Source organism: Cygnus olor, chromosome 18 (assembly GCF_009769625.2).
Source record: "Cygnus olor isolate bCygOlo1 chromosome 18, bCygOlo1.pri.v2, whole genome shotgun sequence".
Lineage (NCBI taxonomy): Eukaryota > Metazoa > Chordata > Aves > Anseriformes > Anatidae > Cygnus > Cygnus olor.
The window spans coordinates 549,240-574,155 of NC_049186.1; the positions used below are offsets into that span (position 1 = coordinate 549,240).

The following is a 24,916-nucleotide window of genomic DNA, read 5'->3' on the forward strand; positions in this document are numbered from 1 at the left end:
CCTGGAGCACCTTCTCCCCTCCTTCTTCACTAACCTTGGTGTCTGCAGGGTTGTTTCTCACTCCTCTCGCACCCAGCTGCTGTTGTGCAGCAGATTTTATCCCTTTCTTAAATATGCTCTCCCTCAGCCTGCTTTCATAGGAAAGGTGCTCCAGAATATTGATCATCCTTTTGGCCCTCCTCTGGACTCATTTAAATACTTCCATGTTCTTCTTGTGCTGGGGGCCCCAGAGCTGAACTCAGTACTCCAGGTGAGGTCTCATGAGAGATGAGCAGAGGGGGAGAATCACCTCCCTTGACCTTCTGGCCAAGCTTCTTTTGATGCAGTCCAGGATACAGTTGTCTTTCTGGGCTGCAAAACTTCTTTTTATACAGCTCAGGATACAGTTGCCTTTATGACAAAGATGGCAAAGAATGTATCAGAAAACAGAGTCTGTCCTGGTCTCTGTGGTGGAGAATGAGTGCAGAGGATAAAAAAGAGTGAAAAAGTTTTTTTTAACATGTCATGAGAAAGAAGTGCTAGGTGTTAGCTGGAATTATTAAACTTTGTGGCTGAAAACAAATCTAAAAAGCTCATTCTCATTATTCTTTCAGATGGTGGTGGCAGAGGAGTCTTGAGTTTCTGCTCTCATCCACACTACTGACAGCAGGACAACCTCACAAGTATGTTGGTAAGTTTACATCTTGGAGATGGATAACACGATAATTCTGTCTAGCCATACTGACATGGAGCTGTTGGCTGAAAGTTTCCAGCAGACCGAGTATTTCTTTGGAAGCAAAACCCGTCTGGTTTCTACATACATACTGAGGGTCCACTGTCAGCCCTCAGCAATTTCTAGGAGACCTCAAGAGCTCCACTAGCATGCTCACCTTTGAAAGTTCTGTAGATGAAAAAGGAGACAAAGTTTTAGGGACCATTGACCTCAGGACTTGACATAGCCATGGTCTGCATGTCATGACTGACCTCCAAGCAGATGATGGTTGGCTGTCACTGCATTACCCTCCTAGACAATCCAGCTCCAAGGCAACTGCAGTCAAAGCTACAGCCCAAATTCACCATAGCATTTAAGGCAAGCCCTAAACCAGGTGCTGGACATCCAGAGGACTAGCTATGTAGAGCACAGGTGTGTAAACACATGAGACCAAACCGAAAGACCCTTTTTAATTCCCAAACCACATGTTCCCCCTTTGCCCCTTATGTTTTCTGCTTTGGTGGTCTTGTTCTCACTGGTAGCTTCATTTTCTGCAGCTCAGATAGAACTGGAGTGGAGGATGCTCTCTCCCTTTACCACAAACAGGTTTGTGCTCTGCTGTAGTTAAGTAGAGTCTACAAGAAAAGATAAAATATGTCTGCTGTTACACCTTGAGTGCTCTCTGTCTTCCTGTATAGCTCTAAGCCAATGTGACATGGCAGGGTTTCTGTGTAGTTGGTACTACTGCTAAAGTCCTCCTTTGTTAGCATATGCAAGTTTGTTTTGAATCAATGTAATCCTTCAGCGTACATGGACAACTAGGAGTTTCATAGGTTATACACACACTTTGTGAAGAACCCGCACATCTTTGTACTGTTGAATACCTTGCCTTCACGTAGTTTCATCTGATTTCCACACACATTCCTACAAAGAGACATACACACTCTCCACCATGTTCCACACTCCACGCTCTGTTATTACATTTAATTCCAGAGCCGGTTAGAATGTTGATCCTTCTCAGGCCTCTCCACATGGTGCCAGCTTTATACGTCTGTTTTGTATCTCACTTGGTTGTCTGCTTGACTATTTTAAATTTCTGGGTTTGCTTAATTGGTCCTCCTATAGAAGCTGTTCCTTGCATCTGGTCATCTTCATCGCCTTTGGAATGTTTTCTGTTCCTTCTGCGCCCTTTTAAAAATGGGAGGAATCAGACTGTGAATGGTATTCAAAATGTCATCACACTTCTGATCACAATGCAGTGGAGTGATCGTTGTCTCTGTTGTGCCCACTCATAATTCCTTGCAAAATCAGTTTGACTCTTTTTATTTTGCCTTTTGCTACGACTGCTGAGATGTGAGCTGATGTTTTCACGCAGTTATCCAGCACATGTGGAAGACCTTGCTCCTGACCAGTAATTGTCAGCTTAGTGTCCACCCGTCTGTATGTGACACTGCGTTATGTTCCCCCAAGTGCCTCTTTTTAACTGTACTGAATTTTGTATGCTATCTTTAATGTCTGTCTGTTCAGTGCCATTAAAGCCTTCTCTGGTTCTTAGGCATCAGTCATTGGCCTTACTGCCTGGAATGGTATTATTTCATCAGGAAACACTGCGCACCTTCCCGCTCAGCACCTCTTCAGGTTGCTTTATGGATAGCTTGGGCAGCACAGACCACTCACAGATAACTCCTCCTTCGTTCTGTGTCTTTGAGGATTATTTAGACAGGCGAGAAGGCTCCTTCTTATCCCATGGCTTCCTCTCTCTGCCAAAACCTTTGTTGGGAGACCTTGCTGAAAGGGTTTGGGAATCCCCATGGGTTTTATTGGATGGGTCTCCCCATCCACAGGCTTATCTACCCTTTCAAAGGATTCTGTGCTGATCCCGATATAAGGTGGACTTGAACTTAACAGGGTTCATCTCTTCGGAAGGGCACAACAGTCTTCACAGTCCCCCAACCCCATCTAACCAAATTAATGAAGCAAACATACTGGAGGCTAAAGAGCACCTTATATCAGCTTCCCAACAAAACATAAACTCTGTCAGTTATCGGCCCTCCACAAATCCGCCATCCAAAGTGGCCAGCTAAAAGAGCAGTTCACACCTGACATTGTCTAGGTTAACTGTTTTGTTGCTTGCTGCACAACTGGAAGGCGATTGAGGCGCTGTATGGGCAAACATAACACCAGAGGTTTGGGACCAAACCGTAAGCAGGCTGAACTGGAAGAAGTCACTATCAGGAACTACTATTGTGATTTCTCTGCCTTTGAATTGCCACTTGCAATCTTGCCCCAGTCCCTAAGTGATATAGAAGGGATGAGGCATTGGGAACTAGGGGACAGAAAGCTGTACCGTGATGTTGGTATACAGAGGCTATAACCAAAGCTGTGCCCAAAAACAAATGATGATACAGACCTAACCAGTAAAAAGAGAAGCAGATGACAACTAATGCTCATGGTGGGTACGTGAAGTAATCTACAGACTTTATTCCCTATGTATGCAGGGGGCTACAAATCCCAATTATGGAAGAAGTGACAGAGGGTTCACATTTTGTGCATCCCTCAGGCCACTTTGCTGCCACACGACATCCTCACTCTTCCTCTTCTATCTTCTTGCCATGAAACTCCCGGCTCTTCGCTCGGAGCTTGTTGACCTGCGACTCTGCAATGTCGGCCCGCTCCTCGGCTTCCTCCAGCTCGTGCTGGATCTTGCGGAATTTGGAGAGGTTGACATTGGACAGCTCCTCCTGTGTGGGGAGAGGGAGTTGGTGGTGAAGAGCCCAGGGCAGGGGTTTCACTCCTCATGCGTCTGGGCCTTGAGGGGCTCTGGTGATTACGCGGAGAAAGCACAGACCTCCTGTCTCCTACCTACCACTGCTGACCCAGAAACCTCTCAAAGAGCTCATCATCCTCCCTTATTCAGGACCCCACTGTTGCAAACTGCACCTGTACTGTGTCACTCTTGAGGAGCAATTCTGTCACGTGGTGTTCTCATTTTGTGTGCTTATTCTCCCACTACTCGGTGCCCAATTTTCCATGTGGTTTATTAGGTTGAGAAAGACTCAGAAACCCTGTGCTGTTACCAGCGTCAGAGATTCACGAGCTTCTCAGTCAATGGACGAGGCCCTCAGGAATTTTGGTCTGGCTTCCTGAATCAAACAGGCAGCAGAATAACCCTTGGTTCATCCCTGAGTGCAGCATGGCCAGAAGAAGGCGAGGCCTGCTGACACGGGAATGAACCACGTGGCCAAGACTGTTGTGTCTTTGGAGTTACTTTCATGCCTCTTTCCTTGTATTCGTGCTCATCTCAATGACTGTGCTGCCCCGACGGAAGGGTGCTCATGGCCATTCTCCAAGCAATACTTACAGCCTCCTCAGCTTGTCTCTTGTAGGATTTCACCTTCATCTGCAGCTTGTCCACCAGATCCTGGAGCCTGAGGATGTTCTTCCGGTCTTCCTCAGACTAGAGTGGTTGGTAAGCAGGAAAGAGAGAGAGTTGGTTTCCCCACACCACCAGAAAACGTCCTCTTGGAGTTCATGGAAAAATGCTTTGGCTTTCTGTGAGAAGGGTGCGTCAGCACAAAGACACCTCCTGCCTTACCTGGTAGGTCAGCTCCTTCACCCTCCTCTCGTACTTGCGCACACCCTTCACGGCTTCAGCACTGCGCTTCTGCTCAGCATCTACCTCCCCTTCCAGCTCCCGCACCTGCAATGAGAAACCATGTTTGGAGCTTTCCAGGTAGCTCCCTTTATGACATGCTCGCTTGTGCACAAATACCATCCCTACGCACCCTGGCCTCCAGCTTCTGGATTTGCTTCTTGCCTCCCTTCAGGGCCAGCTGCTCAGCCTCATCCAGACGGTGCTGCAGGTCTTTCACCGTCATGTCCAGGTTCTTCTTCATTCTCTCTAGGTGGGCACTGGTGTCCTGTTCCTTCTTCAGCTCTTCTGCCATCATGGCCGCCTGGAGAGGCAAAGCAGCAAAGCCAGGTTGGGGCCGAAGACATTTTGGGGGAGGATACATCCACCATCCTCAGTGACAGAGTGCCCCAACTCACATCTGTGATGGCCTTCTTGGCCTTCTCTTCAGCATTGCGGGCTTCCTGGATTGTCTCCTCCATTTCACCCTGAATTTGCACGATGTCTGTTTCCAGCTTCTTCTTGGTGTTGATCAAGCTGGTGTTCTGTGCAAGAGGAAGGATAGGATTTGTACTGTCAGATCTAACAACTCCACATCAAGAGTTGGGAGTGAGAGTAATGTTTATGCAAGTCTTTAATTTAAAGGATTCAAAGGTCCTCTTTAGAGCCCTAGCGGCAAACCAGACGTGTGCCTGGCTGGACTGGTCATGTCACAGCTTTGCTCTTCAAATACGTACACGGTAAGATGCATAGCAACAAGCAAGATACATAGCAATCTCATTCTATGTTATCTCCTGTGGGTGGGATTCATTTCCAGCAAAGTATCCGACCTGGGTATGGAGGAGCTGCACACGCTCGCTTGCATCCAGAAGCTCCTGCTCAGCCACTTTCCTTGACCGCTCCGTCTGCTCCAGGGCTGCCCGCAGCTCCTCAACTTCAGCCTGTAAAAGGTTTGCTCTGCGCTCCACCATGGCCACCTGTTCCTTCAGGTCTTCCTGCGTCCTGAGAGCATCGTCCAAGTGTATTTGAGTATCCTGTAAGAGAGGAAAGAGAGATTATGAGGTGGCTGATCACTGCAGCACTGTTGGACAGAGACATCAGAGACATTCCCTGCTCTTTTAATAAATTATTTGCACAGTTATGATGTTGGTGTAACATGAGGCAAGACAGATGCCTGCGTGCACATACTTTGGTTTATACCTTTAGCACTGCCTGTGTGTTTCTCAGGTTCTTTTGTGCCTCTGCAGCCACACGGTTGGCATGGCTCAGCTGGATCTCCATTTCATTCAGGTCTCCCTCCATCTTCTTCTTCAGCCGCAGGGCTTCATTCCTGCTCCTGATCTCAGCATCCAGGGTGCTTTGCATGGACTCCACAATTCTGAGGTGATTTCTCTTCAGCTGGTCGATTTCCTCATCTTTCTCTGCTATCTTCCTGTCAATCTCAGACTTGACCTGGTTGAGCTCCAGTTGGAGGCGCAGGATTTTCCCCTCTTCATGTTCTAGGGAGGCCTGGACAAGTTAGTAGGAACAGTGAATAAAACTATGGCTTGCTTTCTAAGTAATCTCTAATACAATACCACGTGAAATACAGTTTGGCTTTCTTGCCACATCTGCAGATTTCTGTTCCCATTCTTTCAGTCTGGACACCGTTCATTAGCACTTTGTACCTCAGCTTCCTCCAGGGAGGCTTGGATTTCAGATTTCTCCTGCTCAATCTGCTTCTTGACTTTCTCCAGCTCGTGGATCGCCTTTCCTCCCTCTGCAATCTGCTCCGTGAGGTCAGAAATCTCCTCTGTAGGGAAGGGTGAAACAAGGAATGGTCAGACACAGGGCATAAAGGGAAGGGCCCTCACACACCAGGGTGACAGGTCTCTTCTCATCACTGCAGGCACACACCCGTGTGGAGTGGTGGGTGGACAAGCTTGGGGGAAAGCCTGGCCAGCAGCAGAGGGCTAGGGACTTACGCTGCAAGTTCTTGTTCTCACGCTTCAGCGTTTCCAGGTGGTCCAGGGACTCCTCATAGGCATTCTTCATCTTAAACAGTTCCGTGCTGAGAGAGCGAGACTCCTTCTGGGAAGCTTCCAGCTCAGCCTGTGTTTCCTCATACTTCTGCTTCCACTCTGCCAGGATCTGGGCAGATCAACAGGGTGTGAGTATGGATGTGGCAATTGTGAAGGGGTGCTCTGCCCAGGAAGCACAGGGCCAGGGGCCAGAATACCTTGTCAAAGTTCTTCTGCTTCTTGTCCAGAGCTGCGCAGGCAGCGTTTGTTCGCTCCACATCAATCATCAGGTCTTCCACCTCGTTCTGCAGCCTCTGCTTTGTCTTTTCCAGGGAAGCACATTTGGCGTTGACAGCTTCAACGTGTTCCTCTGCATCCTGCAGGCGCTGTGCCAGCTTCTTTCTGGGAGGAGATGATCACGGCTTCAGGTTAGAGAGTAAAGGGTAGCCAATTTTATAAGATTCACAAGAGGGCACTTGCCTGCTTGGGGGACTTAGTTCCTTGAGCTGTCCACAGTATTTATTCTGTCCAAGGCAGCATGCAGCCTAAAGGGCCTATCGCACCTCTGCCCTAGCGGCAACTGAGTATTCAGACTGTCTTAGCTCTTCTAACACCCTAAGGGCAAGTTTGTCCTCCCAGTCTGAACTTTTTCCACAGCACGCTTTTCATCTTTCTCCCTCTCTGCCCTCTACCACAAAGAGAGTATACTGATGCCTTCATCCCATCCCTATCTTGACCCATCCTCAAAGACTCCTTCCAAATACCCTTAGCAGTCTCAGTTTTCTCCACCCATTCAACATCCCACTTCCCACATACTTGGCCTCCTCCAGCTCCTCCGTGCGCTGAATAGCATCCGTCTCATATTTGGTTCTCCACTGGGCCACTTCGCTGTTGGCTTTGGACAGGGCACGCTGCAGCTCACCCTTGGCTTCCTGCTCCTCGTCATACTGTTCCCGGAGCAAGTCACAGTCGTGGCGAGCAGACTGCACGGCATGGGCTAGGGCGTTCTTGGCCTGTGGGGACACCGGGATTAGTAACCTGAATACACATCTTGAGATGCATCTTGACAGTGAAATTGTCATGCACAGGAGAACTGCCCCAGGGAAAGGGTGGGTAAACTCTGATGAGAAAAATGGATAGCTGGGAGATGATGAATCCCTCATAAATGTGTGCTAGAGGATTAGGATGTGTTAGTGAAAGGTGGCCAGGGGACACCAATCTCTTGTTTCTGTAAATGTGCCTACAAATGTGTGTTCATGCTGTCTTGGAGGGCATCAGAATCTCATTAAGGGCTTGTGGATGACTTCCTCTAGCATCAAAATCACTATGGTTCCTTCCCCGTGTGTTGTGATGAGTATAACTCATGCATTTCTGGGTGATGTGGCTTGCAGGAAGTAGGGCACTTCCAGACCTTTATTTCTTCCTCTAGATGTCTCTTCAGTTCCTCAATCTGTTGGGTAAATCCCTGCTTGCCCCTAGACAGCTGAGAAATCAAAGCATCCTTTTCTTCCACCTGGCGTGAATATTCACCTGGCAAGTGAAAAATAAATAAATAAATAAATAAAGTTACACTAACGGTAGAATCATAGAATCATTTAGAAAGACCCATCAGATCATCAAGTCCAACCATGATGTAACACTATAGTGAACTACCAAGTTCACTACTAAACATTTTCCTGAGCAACACATCCATTCATCTCTTAAATATCTCCAGGAATGGAGACTCTACTACTTCCCTAGGCAGCCTGTTCCAGTGCCGAACCACTCCTTCCACAGAGAAATTCCTCCTGACATCTAATCTAAACCTCCCCTGATGCAACTTGATGCTATTTCCTCATGTCCTATCACTTGTCACCTGAGGAAAGAAACCAGCACCCACCTTGCTACAACCAACTTTCAGGTAGTTGTAGAAAGCCGTGAGGTCTCCCTTCATCCCCCTTTCTCAAGACTAACCAAACCCAGTTCCCTCAGCTGCTCCTCACATGTCTTGCATGTCTTGCTTTCCAGTCCCTTCACCGGCTTCTTTGCTCTTCATATTCCAGGAACTCAGTATGTTCTTTGTAGAGAGTGGCCCAAATCTGAACACCGTATCTGAGATGTGGTCTCACCAGTGCCGAATACACAGGGACAATCGCTTCCCTAGACCAGCTGGCCACGCTGTTTCTGATACAGGACAGGATGACATTGCTGCCCACCTGGGCACCCTGCTGGCTCATGGTAAGACAGCTGTGGACAAGCACCCCCAGATACATTTCTGCTGAGCAGCTTTCCAGACACTCTTCCCCAAGCCTGTATTGCTGCACTTGGTTGTTGTGACCCAAATGCAGCACCCAGCAATTAGCTTTGCTGAATACCATAGAATTGGTTGCAGCCCATTGATCTTGCCTACCCAGATCGCTCTGCAGAGCCTTCCTATCCTCAAGCAGATCAACATTCCTGTCCAGCTTGGTGTTGTCTGCAAAATAACTGAGCGTGCACTTCGTCCCCTCAACCGAGATTGCTGATCAAAATGTTAAACAAAACTGTCCCCAATACTTAGCCCTGGAGAACACTGTAAAGCCCTGTAATCTGGGGTTGCTTTGAGACGTTAGCCCAATTCTTGCTTTGCACCATGGTGTATCCTCCTGATTTTCAGGTTCTGCCACTGCACCTCAGGACTGAGGATGTCTCACCTGTTTCTGTCTGCAGACGAGCTCTCTGAGTATTGAGGTCATTGATCATGCGCTGATTCTGCTCCTCCTTAGTTTTGATCTCACTCAGCTGGTCTTCCAGAGTGCGGCACATCTTCTCCAGATTTGCCTAGGTATCAAAACAAAGAAGGAGAGGAAATGAACACCTGGACTCTGTCTAATTCTCACAGCAGGATTCTTATATGAGAGTGCGACTAGTAGATTCAGGCTATGTGCTGTACCTTGGCCCTGTGAATTCTACTGCAATTCTTTACCTTGGCTTTGGAGACAGACTCCATGTTACTGGCCAAGTCATCTATCTCCATCTTCAGCTCACTCTTCTCCTTCTCCAGCTTCTGCTTGACTCGTTGCAGGTTGTCGATCTGCTCCCCAAGCTCAGCTGTGCTGTCTGCGTGCTTCTTCCGCAGGGCGGCAGCTGTGGCTTCGTGCTGCAGCGTGGCCTCTTCGAGGTCACGGCGCATCTTCTGAAATTCTGCCTCACGCTTCTTGTTCATCTCAACCTGAGCTGCTGTAGCCCCTCCTGCTTCTCCAGGCGCTCGCTGATCTCCTCCAGCTCCCTGGAGAGGTCAGCACGGTGCTTCTCTGCTTTTGCCAGAGAGGTTCGCTCTGCCTCAATTTCCTCCTCCAGTTCCTCGATACGGGCCTGGGGAAAATGCAAGACCCTTCACACCCATGCCCTCCTTGTACTGATGTCCTTCAGCAGGGTGGAGGGGAAGGACTTGCCTGCAGCTCCTTGATCTTCTTCTGTAATTGCATGCCCAGGGCTTGCTCATCTTCAATTTTGCTCTGGATCTGGCTGATTTCAAAGTCTTTCCTTTGCACAAAGCATACAGAATCACAGTGTTAACACCTGAATAAAACTACCTAATAAATGCACCTGACCCACACTCAGGTGTCTCACAACCACACTTACTTTTTCAGTTTCTCATCCAGCTGCTGCTTATCATTTTCCAAATCCATTATGCTGTCATGGGACAGCTTCAGGTCTCCCTCAAGTTTCCTCTTAGCCCTTTCAAGGTCCATGCGCAGTTTCTTCTCTTGCTCCAGGGACCCTTCCAGCTAAACACAACACCACCATTAATGCCAGGCAGGTCGAACTGCATACCTGTCCTGTCTTGCTGGAGGCACGTGTGCTTACATCATCCACTTGCTGCTCCAGCTTGGTTTTAGCTTTGGTCAATGTATTGACTTTGTCCTCTTCGGCCTGCAGGTCATCCAGTGTCTGCTGGTGGGCCTCTTGGAGGGCTTTCTTCTCTTTTGTCAGCTTGGCTATGGTCTCATCCAGGGATGCCATCTCCTCTGTGAGGTTTTTCACCTATAAATTGGATAAAATATTTAATATTCAGTCAAAAACTTGACTGCTGGTGCAGTGTCCTGGTTTCAGCTAGGACAGAGTTCATTTCCTAGCCCGTATGGTGCTGTGTTTCAGATCTAGGATGAGAATAATGTTGATAACACACTGGTTTTAACTGTTGCCAGGCAGTGTTTGCGCTAAGTCAAGGACTTTTTAGCTTCTCATACTTCACTGCCACTAAGGGGGCTATGGGTGCGCAAGAATCTGGGAGGGGAGAGAACCTGGACGGTTAACGCAAACTAGGGGGATGCCAGCCTAATGTGGGAGGTATCTATCCCTTCTCCCTTTGTGTGACTCTCCATGTGTGTACCTTGTTTTCAGTGGCATGTTTTTCCTTCTCAACTTTAGCCAAGGTTAACTCCAGGTCATCAATATCTTTCTTCAGCTCTGAACATTCATCCTCCAGTTTCCTCTTCTTGGCTGTCAGCTCAGCATTGATTTCTTCCTCATCCTCAGCCCGTTCTGTCACCTCCTTAATTTTGGCTTCCAGTTGGATTTTGGTTTTGATGAGCTGGTCACACCTTTCCTCGGCATCGGCCAAGCTGTCTGCTTCCTGATGGGGAGACAGAGATTTTTGTGGGTTATAACGTTTTGAAATTTCTGTTGTGTTGTCTTTTTCCCTCACAGACTCAGTATTCAATAGTTTTTAATTTTTTAGTTTATTCATCGTGATCGTCATCATATTTGGGTAGCCAAGGTTTTTCCATTTGTGGGAATAATACAGTGAAGAAAGTAGTGTTTTGCTTGGAGTTAAGAAACTGCCTGTTCCTGATTGAAGTTGAATACCAAGGATCTGTGCGTGTGAAGGTAATCTAGGCCTTATAGTGTATCTGTGTTTAAGTAAAGTGGGTCCTTCTCAGGGTTGCCTTTACTCTGTTACATGGACACACAGCTTTGAAAGTTGAACAGATGGAGATGCTTCCCTTCCAGGTCACACAAAGGTGTCTGCTGCATATCACCTGTTGGCTAGCGCTACTTGGCTCTTTCCTCAGGACAGCAGGGCTGCTGAGTCTCATTTGGCACTTACAGTTATCCTCACTGACTGACAGAGAACTTGTTGTGCCCCTGGCAGTGTTCACAGTTACTCAACTTTAGAGTAACTTTGAGTGTGTGACTTTTTTTCTATTGCAATTTAGTCAGCTTCCTGTAAGTCTCTGCTTGGGGGAAAAATGAAATCTGCCTGTATAACATGTTTTCTCAGGAGCAAATAAACAGTGATATTCACCGCCTGCACTTGGAGCTGAAGGTCATTTTTTTCTTGCAGCAAGGCCACCATTTTCTCCTCCAGTTCTTTCCTCTTTGCCTCAGACTTTGCAAGTTCTTCCTTGGTTTTCTCAAACTCTTCTTTCATGTTGGCCATCTCCTTCTCAGATTCTGCACTCTTCAGCAAGGGCTTGATTTTGAAGAACAGCTTCATCCAGGGCCAGTGCTTGACATTCATGAATGCACGAACGTTGTACTGGATGCAGAAGATGGACTCCCTGATATAAAATTTGCATAGGTATTACATGCCTTGTGTGTTACAAATTTAGACTCGATTAATTTTACAGGATCACAGAATCACGGAATTGTAGGGGTTGGAAGGGACCTCAAGAGATCATTGGGTCCAACCCCCCTGCCAAAGCAGGTTTCCTAGAGCAGATTGCCCAGGTAGGCATCCAGATGGGCCTTGAATATCTCCAGAGAAGGAGACTCCACAACCTCCCTGGGCAGCCTGTTCTGTTGCTCTGTCACCCTCACCGTGAAGTTCTTTCACATGTTATTAATTTACAGTAATAATAGTGCTTGGTTAATAATTAACCAAGCACTGTGAGAGTAAACTAAATACATGGAAATATTTACCTCCTTTCCACCATTCTACGATATTCCACTCTCATCAGGAAACCTCTGCACCTGGCCTGTGTGCGAGTGATGATTTCTGCCAGCTTATCATCTCTCATCTCCTCCAGGAGTCCCAGCAACCCAGCTTTGAAGAATACCTCAAGAAAGGAAATTGTCAGCCTATCACTGTCAGGTTAGATAGAACAGAGGTACAGAGGCTTTCCTTATTCTGGAAGAGACCTTAATGGCCTTGACCAGCCTCACCTAAGCTCTCCTCCCAAATCTATTCCCATGGGCCTAGGAGCTTCTTGAAAGCTCAGCTCTAGGCCTTCAGTCCCTGTCTGAACCATGTTGTAGGACTACTGGTTTCCCATTCAGCCATAGCATCAGCCACGCCTCTGCCTGGCTGTGGTCACCAGTGAACTCTAATATGACCTGCAGACTTACTTCCTGGCTTGATGTTAGATCTTTTTCATTGCTATGGATCCATCCAGGAATTACTGGGTAGTGCCTGACCCTTGTTATCCTACGTAGACCTGGCCCTGACCAACCTCTAAAACCAATAGTTTATGGGTTCATCTTAAACCTTCCATATTGTCACAAACATGCCAGATGATCTGGACTCATGTTTAAACCTGGTTATCATCCTCGGGTCTTCCCTACTTTCTTAAATACTGTAGGGTTGGTTTCCTGCTGGTTCAGGCCCCTAACCTGCCATCTGTGTTACTGCACTGCACTTTCATTCTCTGAGGGAGAAACCAGCCATTATTTCTCCCTGAACATAGGAGCTCTTTCTACCTTAGTGTGGCCAAATCTGTACTGAGTGTGGTCCACATCAATGGACCCAAGGAGCTTCTCTGAAGCCTTCTTGCTGTCCATGAACTGTCCCTCTGGAATAGCACTGGCATTAAGCACTCTGTATCTGTAGGAGAAAACAGAAAATGAAGAAACAACTATTGCCAATACCACTACAGCGAATGAACCCCACAGCCTTCTCAGCTACATCGGACTGGCCAGTTGGGTAACATGTATTAGGGACAGCCCACCCTTTCAGGACAGTGTAAGTGACATTTCCATACTGTTAATTCAAAATCTGAGAGAATCCTAATCCTCAAGAACATGAAGAAATAACCATTGCTTAAACCACCACTGAAATTGAAAACCACAGCCTTCTCAGACTGCCTCACTGAATTAGTCTGATGCCTGAAGGTAGTTCATGCTTCCAGAACAGGATATGGAGATTTCATTTACTGTAATTTCAGACTTCAAGGTAAACCTAATCCTCAGCAATATCATCACATCATCATGAACTGATAGTGAAACATTTCTATATTACTACTTAGTACCAACATAAAGTGTATTGTTTCATGTACATTAGGATATTCAGGTTATTTTTCTTGGTCCAAATGAGCAGAAAGGTGGAGCACTCTTACCTCTGTTTGAAGTCAGCATACAGGACTCTGCTGGGGAATCCTTTCCTGCAAATCCTGATCCCTTCTAGCACACCATTACACCGCAGCTGGTGCAGCACCAGCTCATGTTCCATGGCACCTAACAAACACCATGATTACTGTTTGACACACAGGAGAAAGGCTCCTTTGGCTCAAATTTTCCTGCTGTTTGATTCCCTTTACCTGGTGTTTTTGTTTCATTTGGAATGATGCAGCGTACAAAATGGGGGTGAGTGCTTCTCAGGTTAGCCATTAGCTTGTTTAAATTCTCCTGTGAGATCATAAGATGAATTATAATTAATTGTAAGTGCTGCATGCTTAATAGTGTATTTATCAAACTGAGTGTTTCTGGATGCAGACGTGTTTTCTCTCCAACACCTTATAGATCTCCCAAAGGGAAACTCAGAAATTGAAAGCTCCCAGTTTTGTTGGTTTTAAAGTTCCTTCATTGAATAGTAATTAATATTATTTTTTTCTTAATCTCCTCATACAAGTACACAGCTGCCATCTTACAGTTTTCCTTCCAGATAGTATGTCTTGCAAAAGATAATTGAACATTTTAATTTATAGATACTGATGATCAGGGCTCTTGGCTAAGCCTGACTATTATGTTTTGGTAGCCAATTTCATAGAATATATTCATTGAATGCTTTGGGTTGGAAAGGACCTTAAAGATTATCCAGTTCCAACCCCCTGCCATGGCAGGGATATCTCTCGCTAGATCAGACTGCTGAAAGCCCCATTCAACCTTTCTGTGAACAATTCCAAGGATCGGGCATCCACAACTTCTCTGGGCAATCAGTTGCAGTACCTCACCACCCTCATGCAACTTGTGAAGAATAAAATATTTGAAATTAACAAAAAAAATAATAATAATAGTAAAATAAATTCTCCTGGAGAAGCTGGCAGTCCAGGGCTTGAACAGCTACATCCCTTGCTGGGCTAAAATCTGGCTGGATGGCCAGGCCCAAAGAATAGTGGTGAACGGAGTGAAATCCAGCTGGCAACCGGTCACCAGTGGTGTTCCCCAGGGGTCAGTGTTGAAGCCCATCCTCTTTAACATCTTTATTGATGATTTGGATGAGGGAATTGAGTGCACCTTCAGTAAGTTTGCAGATGACACCAAGTTGGGGCAAAGTGTCAATCAGCCAGAGGGTAGGAAGGCCCTGCAGAGGGACCTGGATAGGTTGGATCGATGGGCAGAGGCCAAGGGGATGAGGTTCAACACAGCTAAGTGCTGGGTCCTGCACTTTGGTCACAACCAGCCCATGCAATGCTACAGGTTTGAGGGGAGAGTGGCTCGAAGGCTGTGCAGAAGAAAGGGATCTGGGGGTGTTGGTCGATGCTCACCTGAACATGAGCTGGCAGTGAGCCCAGGTGACCAAGAAGGCCAATGGCATCCTGGCTTTATATCATGATTCTATGATTCTATAATTCGATGGTTTCATGATTCATAGTAAAGAATTTCTTCCTTACATCTAATCTAAATCTTTCTTTTTGTTTAAAACCATTACTCCCTGTCCTCTACATGCCCTTGTAAAAATTCTCCCTCCATCTATCTTATAGGCTCACTTTAATTATTGAATGGCTGCAATAATGCGTTCCTGGAGCCCTCTCTTCTCTAGGCAAAACAACCCCAGCCCTCTCATCTTCTATTCACAGAAGTGTTGCAGGCCTCTAACTATTTCTGTGGCCCTCCTCTGGACTAGCTATAACAGGTCCATATCTTTCCTGTGACTGGGGACCCAGAGCTGGATGCAGTATTCCAGGTGGTGTCTGAAAAGGGTGGAATAGAGGGGGAGAATCACATTCCCTGACCTGCTGACCACACTTCTTTTGGTGCAGCCCAGGATATGATCAACTTTCTACACTGAAAGCACACACTGTTGGTTCATATACAGTTTTTCGTCCACCATTACTCCCTAGTCCTCCTCTGCCGGGCTGCTCTCAATCCACTCATAGCACAGCCGATATTTATGTTTGGGATTACCTCAACACAGTTACATGACCTTTCACCTGGCCTTCTTGAACTTCATGAGGTTACTGTGGACCCCCTTATCAAACCTGTCCGGATCCTTCTGAATAGCATCCCTTCTTTCTATCGGGTCGGCTCTACCACTCAGCTTGGTGTCATCTGCAGACTCGCTGAAGGTGCACTCAATCCCACTATGTCATTAGTAAAGACATTAAATGGTACTGGTCCCGATCCAGACCCCTGAGGGACATCACTCAGGGCTAAATAGGTTTGGCTAAATAGTTTTTGTTTGTTTCTTTGTTTTCATTGGAAATGAATAATTGTGAGGCCTAAATAAATAATGGTGTTAGGAGTAGTTCAGCCTCGCTAAATATCTCAACCTGAGCCAAATAGAAACCTTGAAAACATAACTGAAATCTGTCCACAAAATGCATTAACTAGAAAGCAATTTAAAATCCACTCCTTTTTCCATTGAAATTAATAATTGCTTTAAAATCTTACAATCTTGTCTTTTTTTCTCTTTTTTTTTTTTTTGATGCTTGATCTATTATCTTCTATTTTATAATATATTAAAAATAAGTGTGGGAAAATTCTCTGATGCTTCCAGAGATACCGAAGAAGTTCGTCTCATTCACTATTCATTCTCAATCTAAGTGGGTGAACTTCACCCTTTTGCAAATTTTATAGAACCCAGAGCAGATAAGAGCGAAATGAAGGCAGACGGTTAGAAGAACACAGCAAAGGATGCAATATAAATAGCTTTTTTGGAGAAAAAGGACTAAAGAAATTACTTAGGGTGTTCCGGGAGGGTGACCATAGCATTCTGTCTCCCGAAATGAAAGGAAGACCAGACATACATTACAGTAGAGGTTTCATGGTACTCTGAGGTCCTGTTTCTGAAGTGTCAAACATGACAAGACCAAAATTGAAACAGATCTTTCAGATTCAGAATGAGATTGCATTCTTTCTTTGGACAGAGAACGAATTCTGTACTTACACGGAAAAGAGCTGAGACTGTCTGGAAAGAAGAACCCTTCTTCTTACCACCCTTCTTACCACCACCACCAGCCTCTGCAATATTGGAAAAAAAAATAAAAATTAATCAGAAGTCAGAATCAGAATGTTGCCTTTGAGGTTCATCAATATTCAGTATGAAAGTATGAAACGTGAACTATAGAGACATCACCAGCTTCACCACCATAGGTCGCAAAGAGTAAGGCCAGTGTCTTCACTGATGATTTCTGGTACAACCCAATGACAGTTTCATTCAGGGGGTCCTTGTTCTTCTCAAGCCAGCCAGAGATGTTGTAGTCCACTGTGCCAGCATAGTGCACCAGAGAGAAGTGGGCCTCAGCCTTGCCTTTTGCAGGCTTGGGCTTCTGGAAATTATTGGACTTGCCCAGATGCTGGTCATAGAGCTTGTTCTTGAAAGAGGTGTCAGTTGCCTTGGGGAACATGCACTCCTCTTCCAGGATGGAGAAGATGCCCATGGGCTGGAAGATAGCAAAAGAAGTAACAGAGAAAGATCACAACAGTGTGGAGCATATGCTGTGAAGTTCAGCGGTACCTGTATGTTGTGGGTAGCATCTCAGCCTGGATAAGAGCCTAAGTTGGCTGGGAGTTGTTCTCAGCCAGGGAGCTTATTTGTGCCTCCCCTTTCCTTCCAGCAGCCCGTCTTCACTAAACTGGTAAGAATATCATTCCAGTTCAGTTTAGAATGAGCAGTGGAATGGGCAGAGGGGAGAAGGGGTGGATGGAAATATAATAGCTACAAGAGGCCTGTTGTCTTGGGAAATCAGACTAAGCAACACTTATTTCCCAAAATGGTGTGTGGAGTTTTGTTTTGAATCTTCAGGAGAAAAAGGAAAGGAGACAGACTCCAGTTTGTTTCAAAGAATTCTTTTGGTGGGAGCATGGGCTACCTTTTCCACACCCAAAGACAGGGTGGTGCAGGACTGGTGACAAAGATTTACATCTAGCCTTCCTAATTTCTCTGCTCCACACTAAGATAAATTCCATTGCAAAATGCTTTGTTTGACTGAAACTGACTGGCTGGTCATAAGTCCTTTCCCATCTGAATCGGGCTCAGAAACATCACAAAATTCCAAAATACATCATACACTTGAATGGAAAAGGTACCTTTTCAATGAGTTCAATGCAAGCAGCCAGGTCCATCCCAAAGTCAATGAATTCCCATTCGATTCCTTCCTTCTTGTACTCCTCCTGCTCCAGCACGAACATGTGGTGGTTGAAGAACTGCTGCAGTTTTTCATTGGTGAAATTGATGCACAGCTGCTCAAAGCTGTTGAACTGTTCAAAGCAAGGAGAGTTGCACAGGTTCTCAAGGGACAGCAATGACCACAGGGTTCTGTGTTCTGCTGATTAGTGCACAGTTAGTGTTCTGCTGATTCTTTTTGAAGTTCCCCAGCAGAAACACTACACCTAACCATTATGTAATGGCATACATTTCCTTAGCAGGACTCCTATTGTAAAATAAATAAGTAAATAAATAAATAAATAAATAAGGTGTCTTTGCAGGATTTTCTTATTATTATTGTTATTTAAATCAATCTACAGGGAAAAATTCTTTTTTACTGTTCTACGCAAAAGCAGATCCTTCAATAAGCTTAGCTGCTGCACCGTGGAGGTGTCTCAGCTCTCTCACCTCCTGGAGAATGGAAACTTGTTCAGTGTCCCACCCAGAAATTTCTCTGCCCTCAAATCAAGACTCCAGGAGTTTCTTTGATCTGACACAGAAGCCCTAGTGTAAGGACTGCATTCACAACACAGGGAACATGCTGTGGGTTTTCCCACAGCACTTTCTTTTCCTTGGCTATTCCAAAAAGAAATCTGTTTCTGAGACCTCATGATCTCTTCCTGTCCCTTCCATAACTATGATGCCAAATCTTCGTTACTCACATCAAAGATCTCAAAACCAGCAATGTCCAGGACACCAATGAAGTACTGTCTGGGTTGCTTGGTATCCAGCTGTTGGTTGATGCGAATAACCATCCACAAGAACATCTTCTCGTAGACAGCTTTTGCCAAGGCACCCACTGCGTTGTTCACCTAGAAAAGAGAAAAAAGTACCGGACATACCTTCGAGGGCAGAAGAAGAATGCTCCTGTTCTTTTTTGAAGCCATCTTTATTTACCTGTTCGACAGTTTGACCTTTCGTCACAAATTCATTCCCAACCTTCAACTCGAGGGTAACACAGGGCTTTGAGAAGGTCAGCTGAGTTCAGGCCCATCAGGTAGGCAGCCTTGTCGGCCACTAAAGAGGGAGAAAGAGAGAGAAAAGCATTTATCATTGGACAATGGCTAGAATTTGGTCAGTGTGAACAGCTGTGCTGTTCACTTTTCTAGAAATGGCAAAGTATTGGTCTGGTTTTACTGAGAAGGTCTAGAAAGGAATAAGGATTATGGAAACAAATGCTGGCCTTTTTTGAAAGCAAGGACAGGCATGGCTTGAGTAGGAACAGCTTGAATCCAGAAGCTCCCAGAAGCACTCCAAAATCCTGTTTCCTCTCCTGTTCTGTGACAACTGAATTTCTGCACAGCAAAGAATGCATGGTATATTTGGTGAAAAATCTCTTAGTACATCATGGTGCTATAGTGGTCGAATGTTTTACTGAGTGAGAGAGATCCTGTGTTAAAGTACCAATTTTCAGGCTGGGTACTTTTGGGAAGTATCTGTTGGATAAAAGAATGGTACTTCCCATGACTGGGGATGCACCTCTGCAATTAGACAGCCAACGAACAAAGATGCTTTTCCTTATTTTTCACTAGCTGAATTTTCTGGTACCTTCTGTGCCATCTGGCTCTGCCTGCTCCTCTCGCTGTTTCTGCTTGAACTTCAAATTCCCATAGTGCATGACAGCCCCTGTCAGCTTGTAGATGGCAGTCTTTTCATCAGGAGTGAAGCCCAGGATGTCAATGGCGCTCTGCAGTAGAAACAGTCAAGTTAAATATGTATTAAGTAAGTCACCCTGCAAGACATACACAGTTGATATCTTTTTCTCTGATACTCACATCTGTAGCCATGAGCTCCTCCTGGTCATCAATACTGGGTACAGTGACCTCACCTTGACTCACATAGTGGTAGTCATATGGGTTGGTGGTAATGAGAAGCATGTCTGAAAGCAGGAAGAGGAAGGACACAGGCTTAGTTCTTTCAGCTAGATAGTAGAGGGAACATTTGCTCAGCAATCTTCCTCAAGAAGATATAATGATCCTTCCTACCAATCAGCTCTGGTTTCTTGTTGGACATGATCTGATAAAATATGTGGTAGCTTCTTTCTGCCTTGAGCTGGAAAGTGACTCTGGACTCTCCAGCAGATCTGGCAAGGCAGGAAGAAAGAGTTAGGAATGAGACAGGACACGGAGGTAGGAATTTAGGAAGGGATGTGATCATGTCAGGATGTCACTTACAAGTTTCAATGTCAGCAGAAGCCAGTTTGCCTGTGGCCCCAAAGTGGATTCTGATGAATTTGCCCTGTTGAGGGGAAAAAGAACCATTTCAGCCTGGATGGATTATTTTGACATCTTAATGTGAATACCACTGGGTGCATCACTTGTCTTGTAATGGGAGGGAGGGATTTTGTATGAAGCAGCAACTTACAAAGGCGGAGTTGTCATTCCTCACAGTCTTGGCATTTCCAAATGCCTCCAGCAGTGGGTTGGCGCTGATGATTGATCCTCAAGAGTTCCCTACAGGACAATAAATATTCAGTGTTTTGTTTCACTTGCAATTATAAGCTGATTTTTCAGTCTTTTCTTCCTGACTCACCTGCATTTTGCCAGACTGCTCCTCCTTCTTCTTCTCCCCACTAGCTGCAATTGTTGCAAAGTACTGGATGACACGCTTTGTGTTCACAGTCTTCCCTGCACCAGATTCTCCACTGTCAAAACAAACAGAGTAGCAGAGAGAGTGTGGTCAGGCAGCATGTCCCCTGGCACAGGGCAGCCCCACAATGACCTTAGCAGGGTGTGTACGTACGTGATCAGGATTGACTGATTCTCACGGTCTGTGAAAGAGGCAGAAATAAAGATGTTGTTAGTAATGCTCTTGAGTAATACAGAACTCACAGTGTAAGACAAATATAAATATAAACAGTACTCTTTGATATCCAAGGTATTATGTACAGGAAGCTTGAGGGAGAAAAATACCTTCTGTTCTCCGTTGTTGAATTTTACAATGCTTTTTTCACCTCCTAGGTATTCATTTAAACTCTCTTTTGAGGCAGTGAATCTGGGTATTTCTTCTTCTAAATTTGACTTTTTCTTATGTCAGACTGAGTATGACATAAATAGTGATGTAAGTATTCCTGTTAGGTTCCCTTAAGGAAATTCTGTTCCTCTGAGAAGTCTGTGTTATAGACATTGGAACAAAACATTTGTATGAAAGAACTCCCTGTAGAATTTACAGACATCACCTAGTATTTGTGTGTCATTTGAAGTTCCCAGGAAGTATGACTATAGGCTTATGCATCAGGGAGTCCTTAGTGTAAGAATCTAAGATTCTTAAGTTTCTTTCCACATCTCTTTAGCAAAATTAGCTTCCCCTTCCATGTACCAAGGAATTAGAATCAATAAATGTCTGCATCAAAAGAATTCTGTTTTCCCTCTTACCAAACTCCTTTTTTTTTTTTTCATTTTTCTCTTTCCTCAGTAACCTCTAAGTTCTAAAATTGTAGAGATTTAATTATACTTGGAAATTGTTAAACATGACTTTTTTCCTTTTCCTTTTCCTTTTCCTTTTCCTTTTCCTTTCCCTTTTCCTTTCCCTTTCCCTTTCTCTTTCCCTTTTCCTTTTTCTTTTCTTTTTCTTTTTCCTTTCTTTTTCCTTGTATCTTCTTTTTTTTTTTTTTTTTTTCAAAGGAATTAATTCTTTCCAAAGTGGGGAATAATATTTCTATATAGTTTGGGCTGTTTTTTGTTTCAGATTGTTTCTGTTCATTCTTGGTTTACTTCTGTCTTTGCAAGTCTTCTTTTAAAGGCACTAACTAGGAAGAATGAAGGCATGTGTGAAAGAAAATGCTAAATTACTAGTCATTCATGAATTCCATTCATGAATTCAATTCATGAATTACTTGTCATTCATGTTCCTATGTTAAAGTGGAAAAGGAGAAAAAAAAAATTATTTTTCTTTTTCTTTTTCTTTTTATTTTCCCCTTATTATTCAGGGGGGTTATTTAGTACAGTCAGCATTATTATTTTGTGATGTTTAGTTACATCCCTCTTAAAAAGTAGTTTTTAAAACTACTGTGGATTCATGAATCTTTGATTCCCTTCAGTGAACTGCAGTTTCAGTGCAAGGATTCTAGTCTATTCTGGTCAAGCTAGCTTCATGCCTGAGAAGAACCAAATCCATGATATGGGAGTATTAGCTAACAGCTAATTGGAAATGAACACCTTTATCATTGTTTCTGGACAGTGCAACTTTGCTGAGATCCTGGCTCCTGTTCTCTCCCAATAAGCTGTAAATATCAGAATAATACCTGAAATGAGCATTTTGTTTTTTTAATCTACGTTTTCATGAGGCCAAAAAAAACCCCAACAACTTAATCTATAATATACTATTTAGAAAGATTGCTTAAATTGTCAGAATGCATTTGTGAGTCAAGTCATACTTCGAGCAAATGAGATTCAAATAATGAGTAGAGGAGAATATTTGTTTTATCTGACTCAATTTGTCCCATTACTTATTCTTCAGTGTAAATTTTTTCAGTGCCCTTGATTTCATGCTATACATTAGACTTCAGAAATAGGAGAGTACTGTGTCTCATGCACAATACCAGCAAATGTTAAAATAACAGTTAATTAAAGGTTCATGCTGAGGTTTACATCTCTACCCAGACTGATTTAAAAAAAAATCAAAACAAAACAAATAAACAAAACCAAAACTGTAACAAACAAACAGCCACAACAACAAAGAACAATAAATTTCCATAAAGAAATTGCCATTTTCTCACCAGTCAGCATGAACTGATAGGCATTGTCAGAAATGGAGAAGATATGTGGAGGGGCCTCCTGGCGCTTTTTGCCTCGGTAGGCCAACACCACCTCCGGGTTGTACACCGGCAGCCACTTGTAGGGGTTGACGGTGACACAGAAGAGACCCGAGTAGGTCTGCAAGGAAGGGAGACAGCACGTTGGCTTCTGCTCAGCCTGGCACAGCAGGCCTTCCAGCTACCCAAAGGAAGACAGCTGCTGGTACTTACGTAGATCATCCAGGCTGCATAACGCTCTTTGAGGTTGTACAGCACAGCGGGTTCGTGGAGTGTGTCATCATGGCCATGTCCTCGATTTTATCATACTTGGGAGGGTTCATGGAGAAGATTTGATCTTCCTTCACAGTCAGAGTCTGCCAAGGAAATGAAAGATCTTTGTATGTCAGCTTACAGCCCAGAGTGGGAATCAAATGGTGTCTTTCAGCCTTGTTTTTCACTCACCTCTCCTGCTTCAGTCTTGACAGTGACCTTCCCTGATTCTTTGCTCTGGACTGTCCCTTTCACAAAAGATTCCTTTGGATGTACCACAAAGACTGATGTCTTGGCATCGAAAGGCTTGTTCTGGGCCTCAATTCTTTCCTTTTCTGATTTCCGCAGATAGGGAGCTGCCTCCCCAAAGACAGCCATCTCAGCATCTGGAGAAGCCATGTCTGCACTTACACAGGAGGCAGTCAGAAGAGTACTCTGTAGAAAAGAAGATGTGTTGAGTAAGTGAGTAAACAGCGTTCTGTAGAAGAGAGAAAATCTTTCACAGTTCCATCCCTTCAAATATTTTAGTAGGTATAAACAACTCAATAGTTTGATTTAAACTTCCCTTTCTTGTTTGAGAACACCTGTATTATTTTCAGAAATTAAGGCTAATTCCTAACACACCTGGTATGAAAGAAAGTAAAGAACAGTTTTAGAGTTCTGTGGTATTGCAGTTCATTTACATAGTGTTATTTTTCTTCATAGATTATAATGAATTTGGATTTTGCTATTGCAGTTACTTTAGAAGAAATATGTCTGTGATGTTGGTTTAGACAGTAGCTCAAAGTCTTTGAAAGACTTCCTTGTCTGATAGCAAATTGTGGCTTTTCATTGTAAAATTTATTTGCTATGGACAATTTGTCTTGCACTATTAGAGCCAAAATATTATGATTGCCTACTCTGTTTCCTCAAAATCTTAAGTGGTTGGATTACTTCCTACTTTAAAAGCTGATAAATTTTGTTGTTAATTCCGATGGCAGAGTCTGGAAGATAGTTACTACTGTTTCAAAACATTTCAACTATTTTGTGTTGCACAGAAAATATATCCAGAGCTAATGAATGAATGGATGACAAAAAAGTTTCAAAACTATGGTAAAATCACTAGAAATAGAGATGGTCCCTCACAGAAATAGGTATCCAAGACTTACAGGTAGTTAAATGGAATAAAGAAGTATATGCTTTGCCCAGAAGTTCACAGGAGTCATACACTTACCTTGAAACTTTCTGTTGAGACTGGGCACAGCACTCCATAGAGACTTTTATAGAGTCTGGTATGCAGATGCTCTGGATGTTTCCTTTTCCTTCAGTCAAATATAATTGGCAAACCTTCTTTGGCAAAACATTGTCTGGCAAACGTAACTAATGGCATAATTGATTTGACAAGATATATTTAGAAATGTTTTAACTTACCATTCCTGTGGATATCTCTACTATAAATAATCTGACAGGGCTGTTAGTAAGGGACTCTTGATGAGTCAAAGAACTTACAGAACTTATATTAGAATTTATAGGTTCCTTCACTCTCTCTGCAGGTCTCTGCTGGTGACCTAAGCCAGGTTGTTCGGCTTTTTTGTACTGCAAGTATTTCAGAAGTAAAATGGGAATAATACAATGTATCTTCTGTACACAGTCATGCAAATTTAAGGAAAGCCTTTACAGCACCAGAAAAGACAATTCTACAATAGACAAATGATGGATGTCATTCACTAATTCATTGTAGGTTATATGGAAAAGAGGAAAAACAGACACATTTCTTGGGACAGGATTTTCACCATAATAGTACTAGATACAGAGCAAACTTAAAAAATAACAAGTCAGAATGCAAATACAATTTGGGACATGTAATTTCTGCTTAGAGCATGAAAACTGACTCCTTAGCAATTAAAATAAGTATCACTTTGAGTAAATCTCCACTTGGTGTTGTGCAAATATTAAAAAACTCAAAAAGGGCAACCAAACAGAATGTTTGCTATTCTTGCAGTAAGTCACAAATGATACTAAAGACTCACGTAGTCTAACCAAAAACAAATAAATAATTGCA

At 44.1% G+C, this 24,916-nt stretch overlaps 1 protein-coding gene across 1 annotated transcript; it reads right to left on the reverse strand.

Annotated features, from left to right (window-relative positions):
- Positions 1–3,148: 3,148 nt before the first annotated feature.
- Positions 3,149–23,274, reverse strand: LOC121079932 (myosin heavy chain, skeletal muscle, adult-like). The gene is given in 43 exon segments (XM_040577805.1): positions 3,149–3,432; positions 4,053–4,148; positions 4,287–4,391; positions 4,477–4,647; positions 4,742–4,867; positions 5,153–5,356; positions 5,523–5,831; positions 5,990–6,114; positions 6,287–6,452; positions 6,541–6,724; positions 7,139–7,335; positions 7,734–7,852; positions 8,995–9,121; positions 9,267–9,541; positions 9,544–9,655; positions 9,736–9,826; positions 9,926–10,071; positions 10,151–10,327; positions 10,677–10,919; positions 11,592–11,847; positions 12,209–12,345; positions 12,986–13,109; positions 13,621–13,750; positions 13,753–13,909; positions 16,611–16,684; positions 16,800–17,106; positions 17,753–17,923; positions 18,533–18,682; positions 18,768–18,812; positions 18,814–18,887; positions 19,419–19,557; positions 19,646–19,749; positions 19,856–19,942; positions 19,945–19,953; positions 20,045–20,108; positions 20,235–20,305; positions 20,308–20,323; positions 20,403–20,514; positions 20,613–20,640; positions 22,588–22,744; positions 22,837–22,895; positions 22,898–22,979; positions 23,068–23,274. Coding segments are annotated over 43 exon segments (5,889 nt in total). The 3' UTR covers positions 3,149–3,276.
- Positions 23,275–24,916: the final 1,642 nt, after the last annotated feature.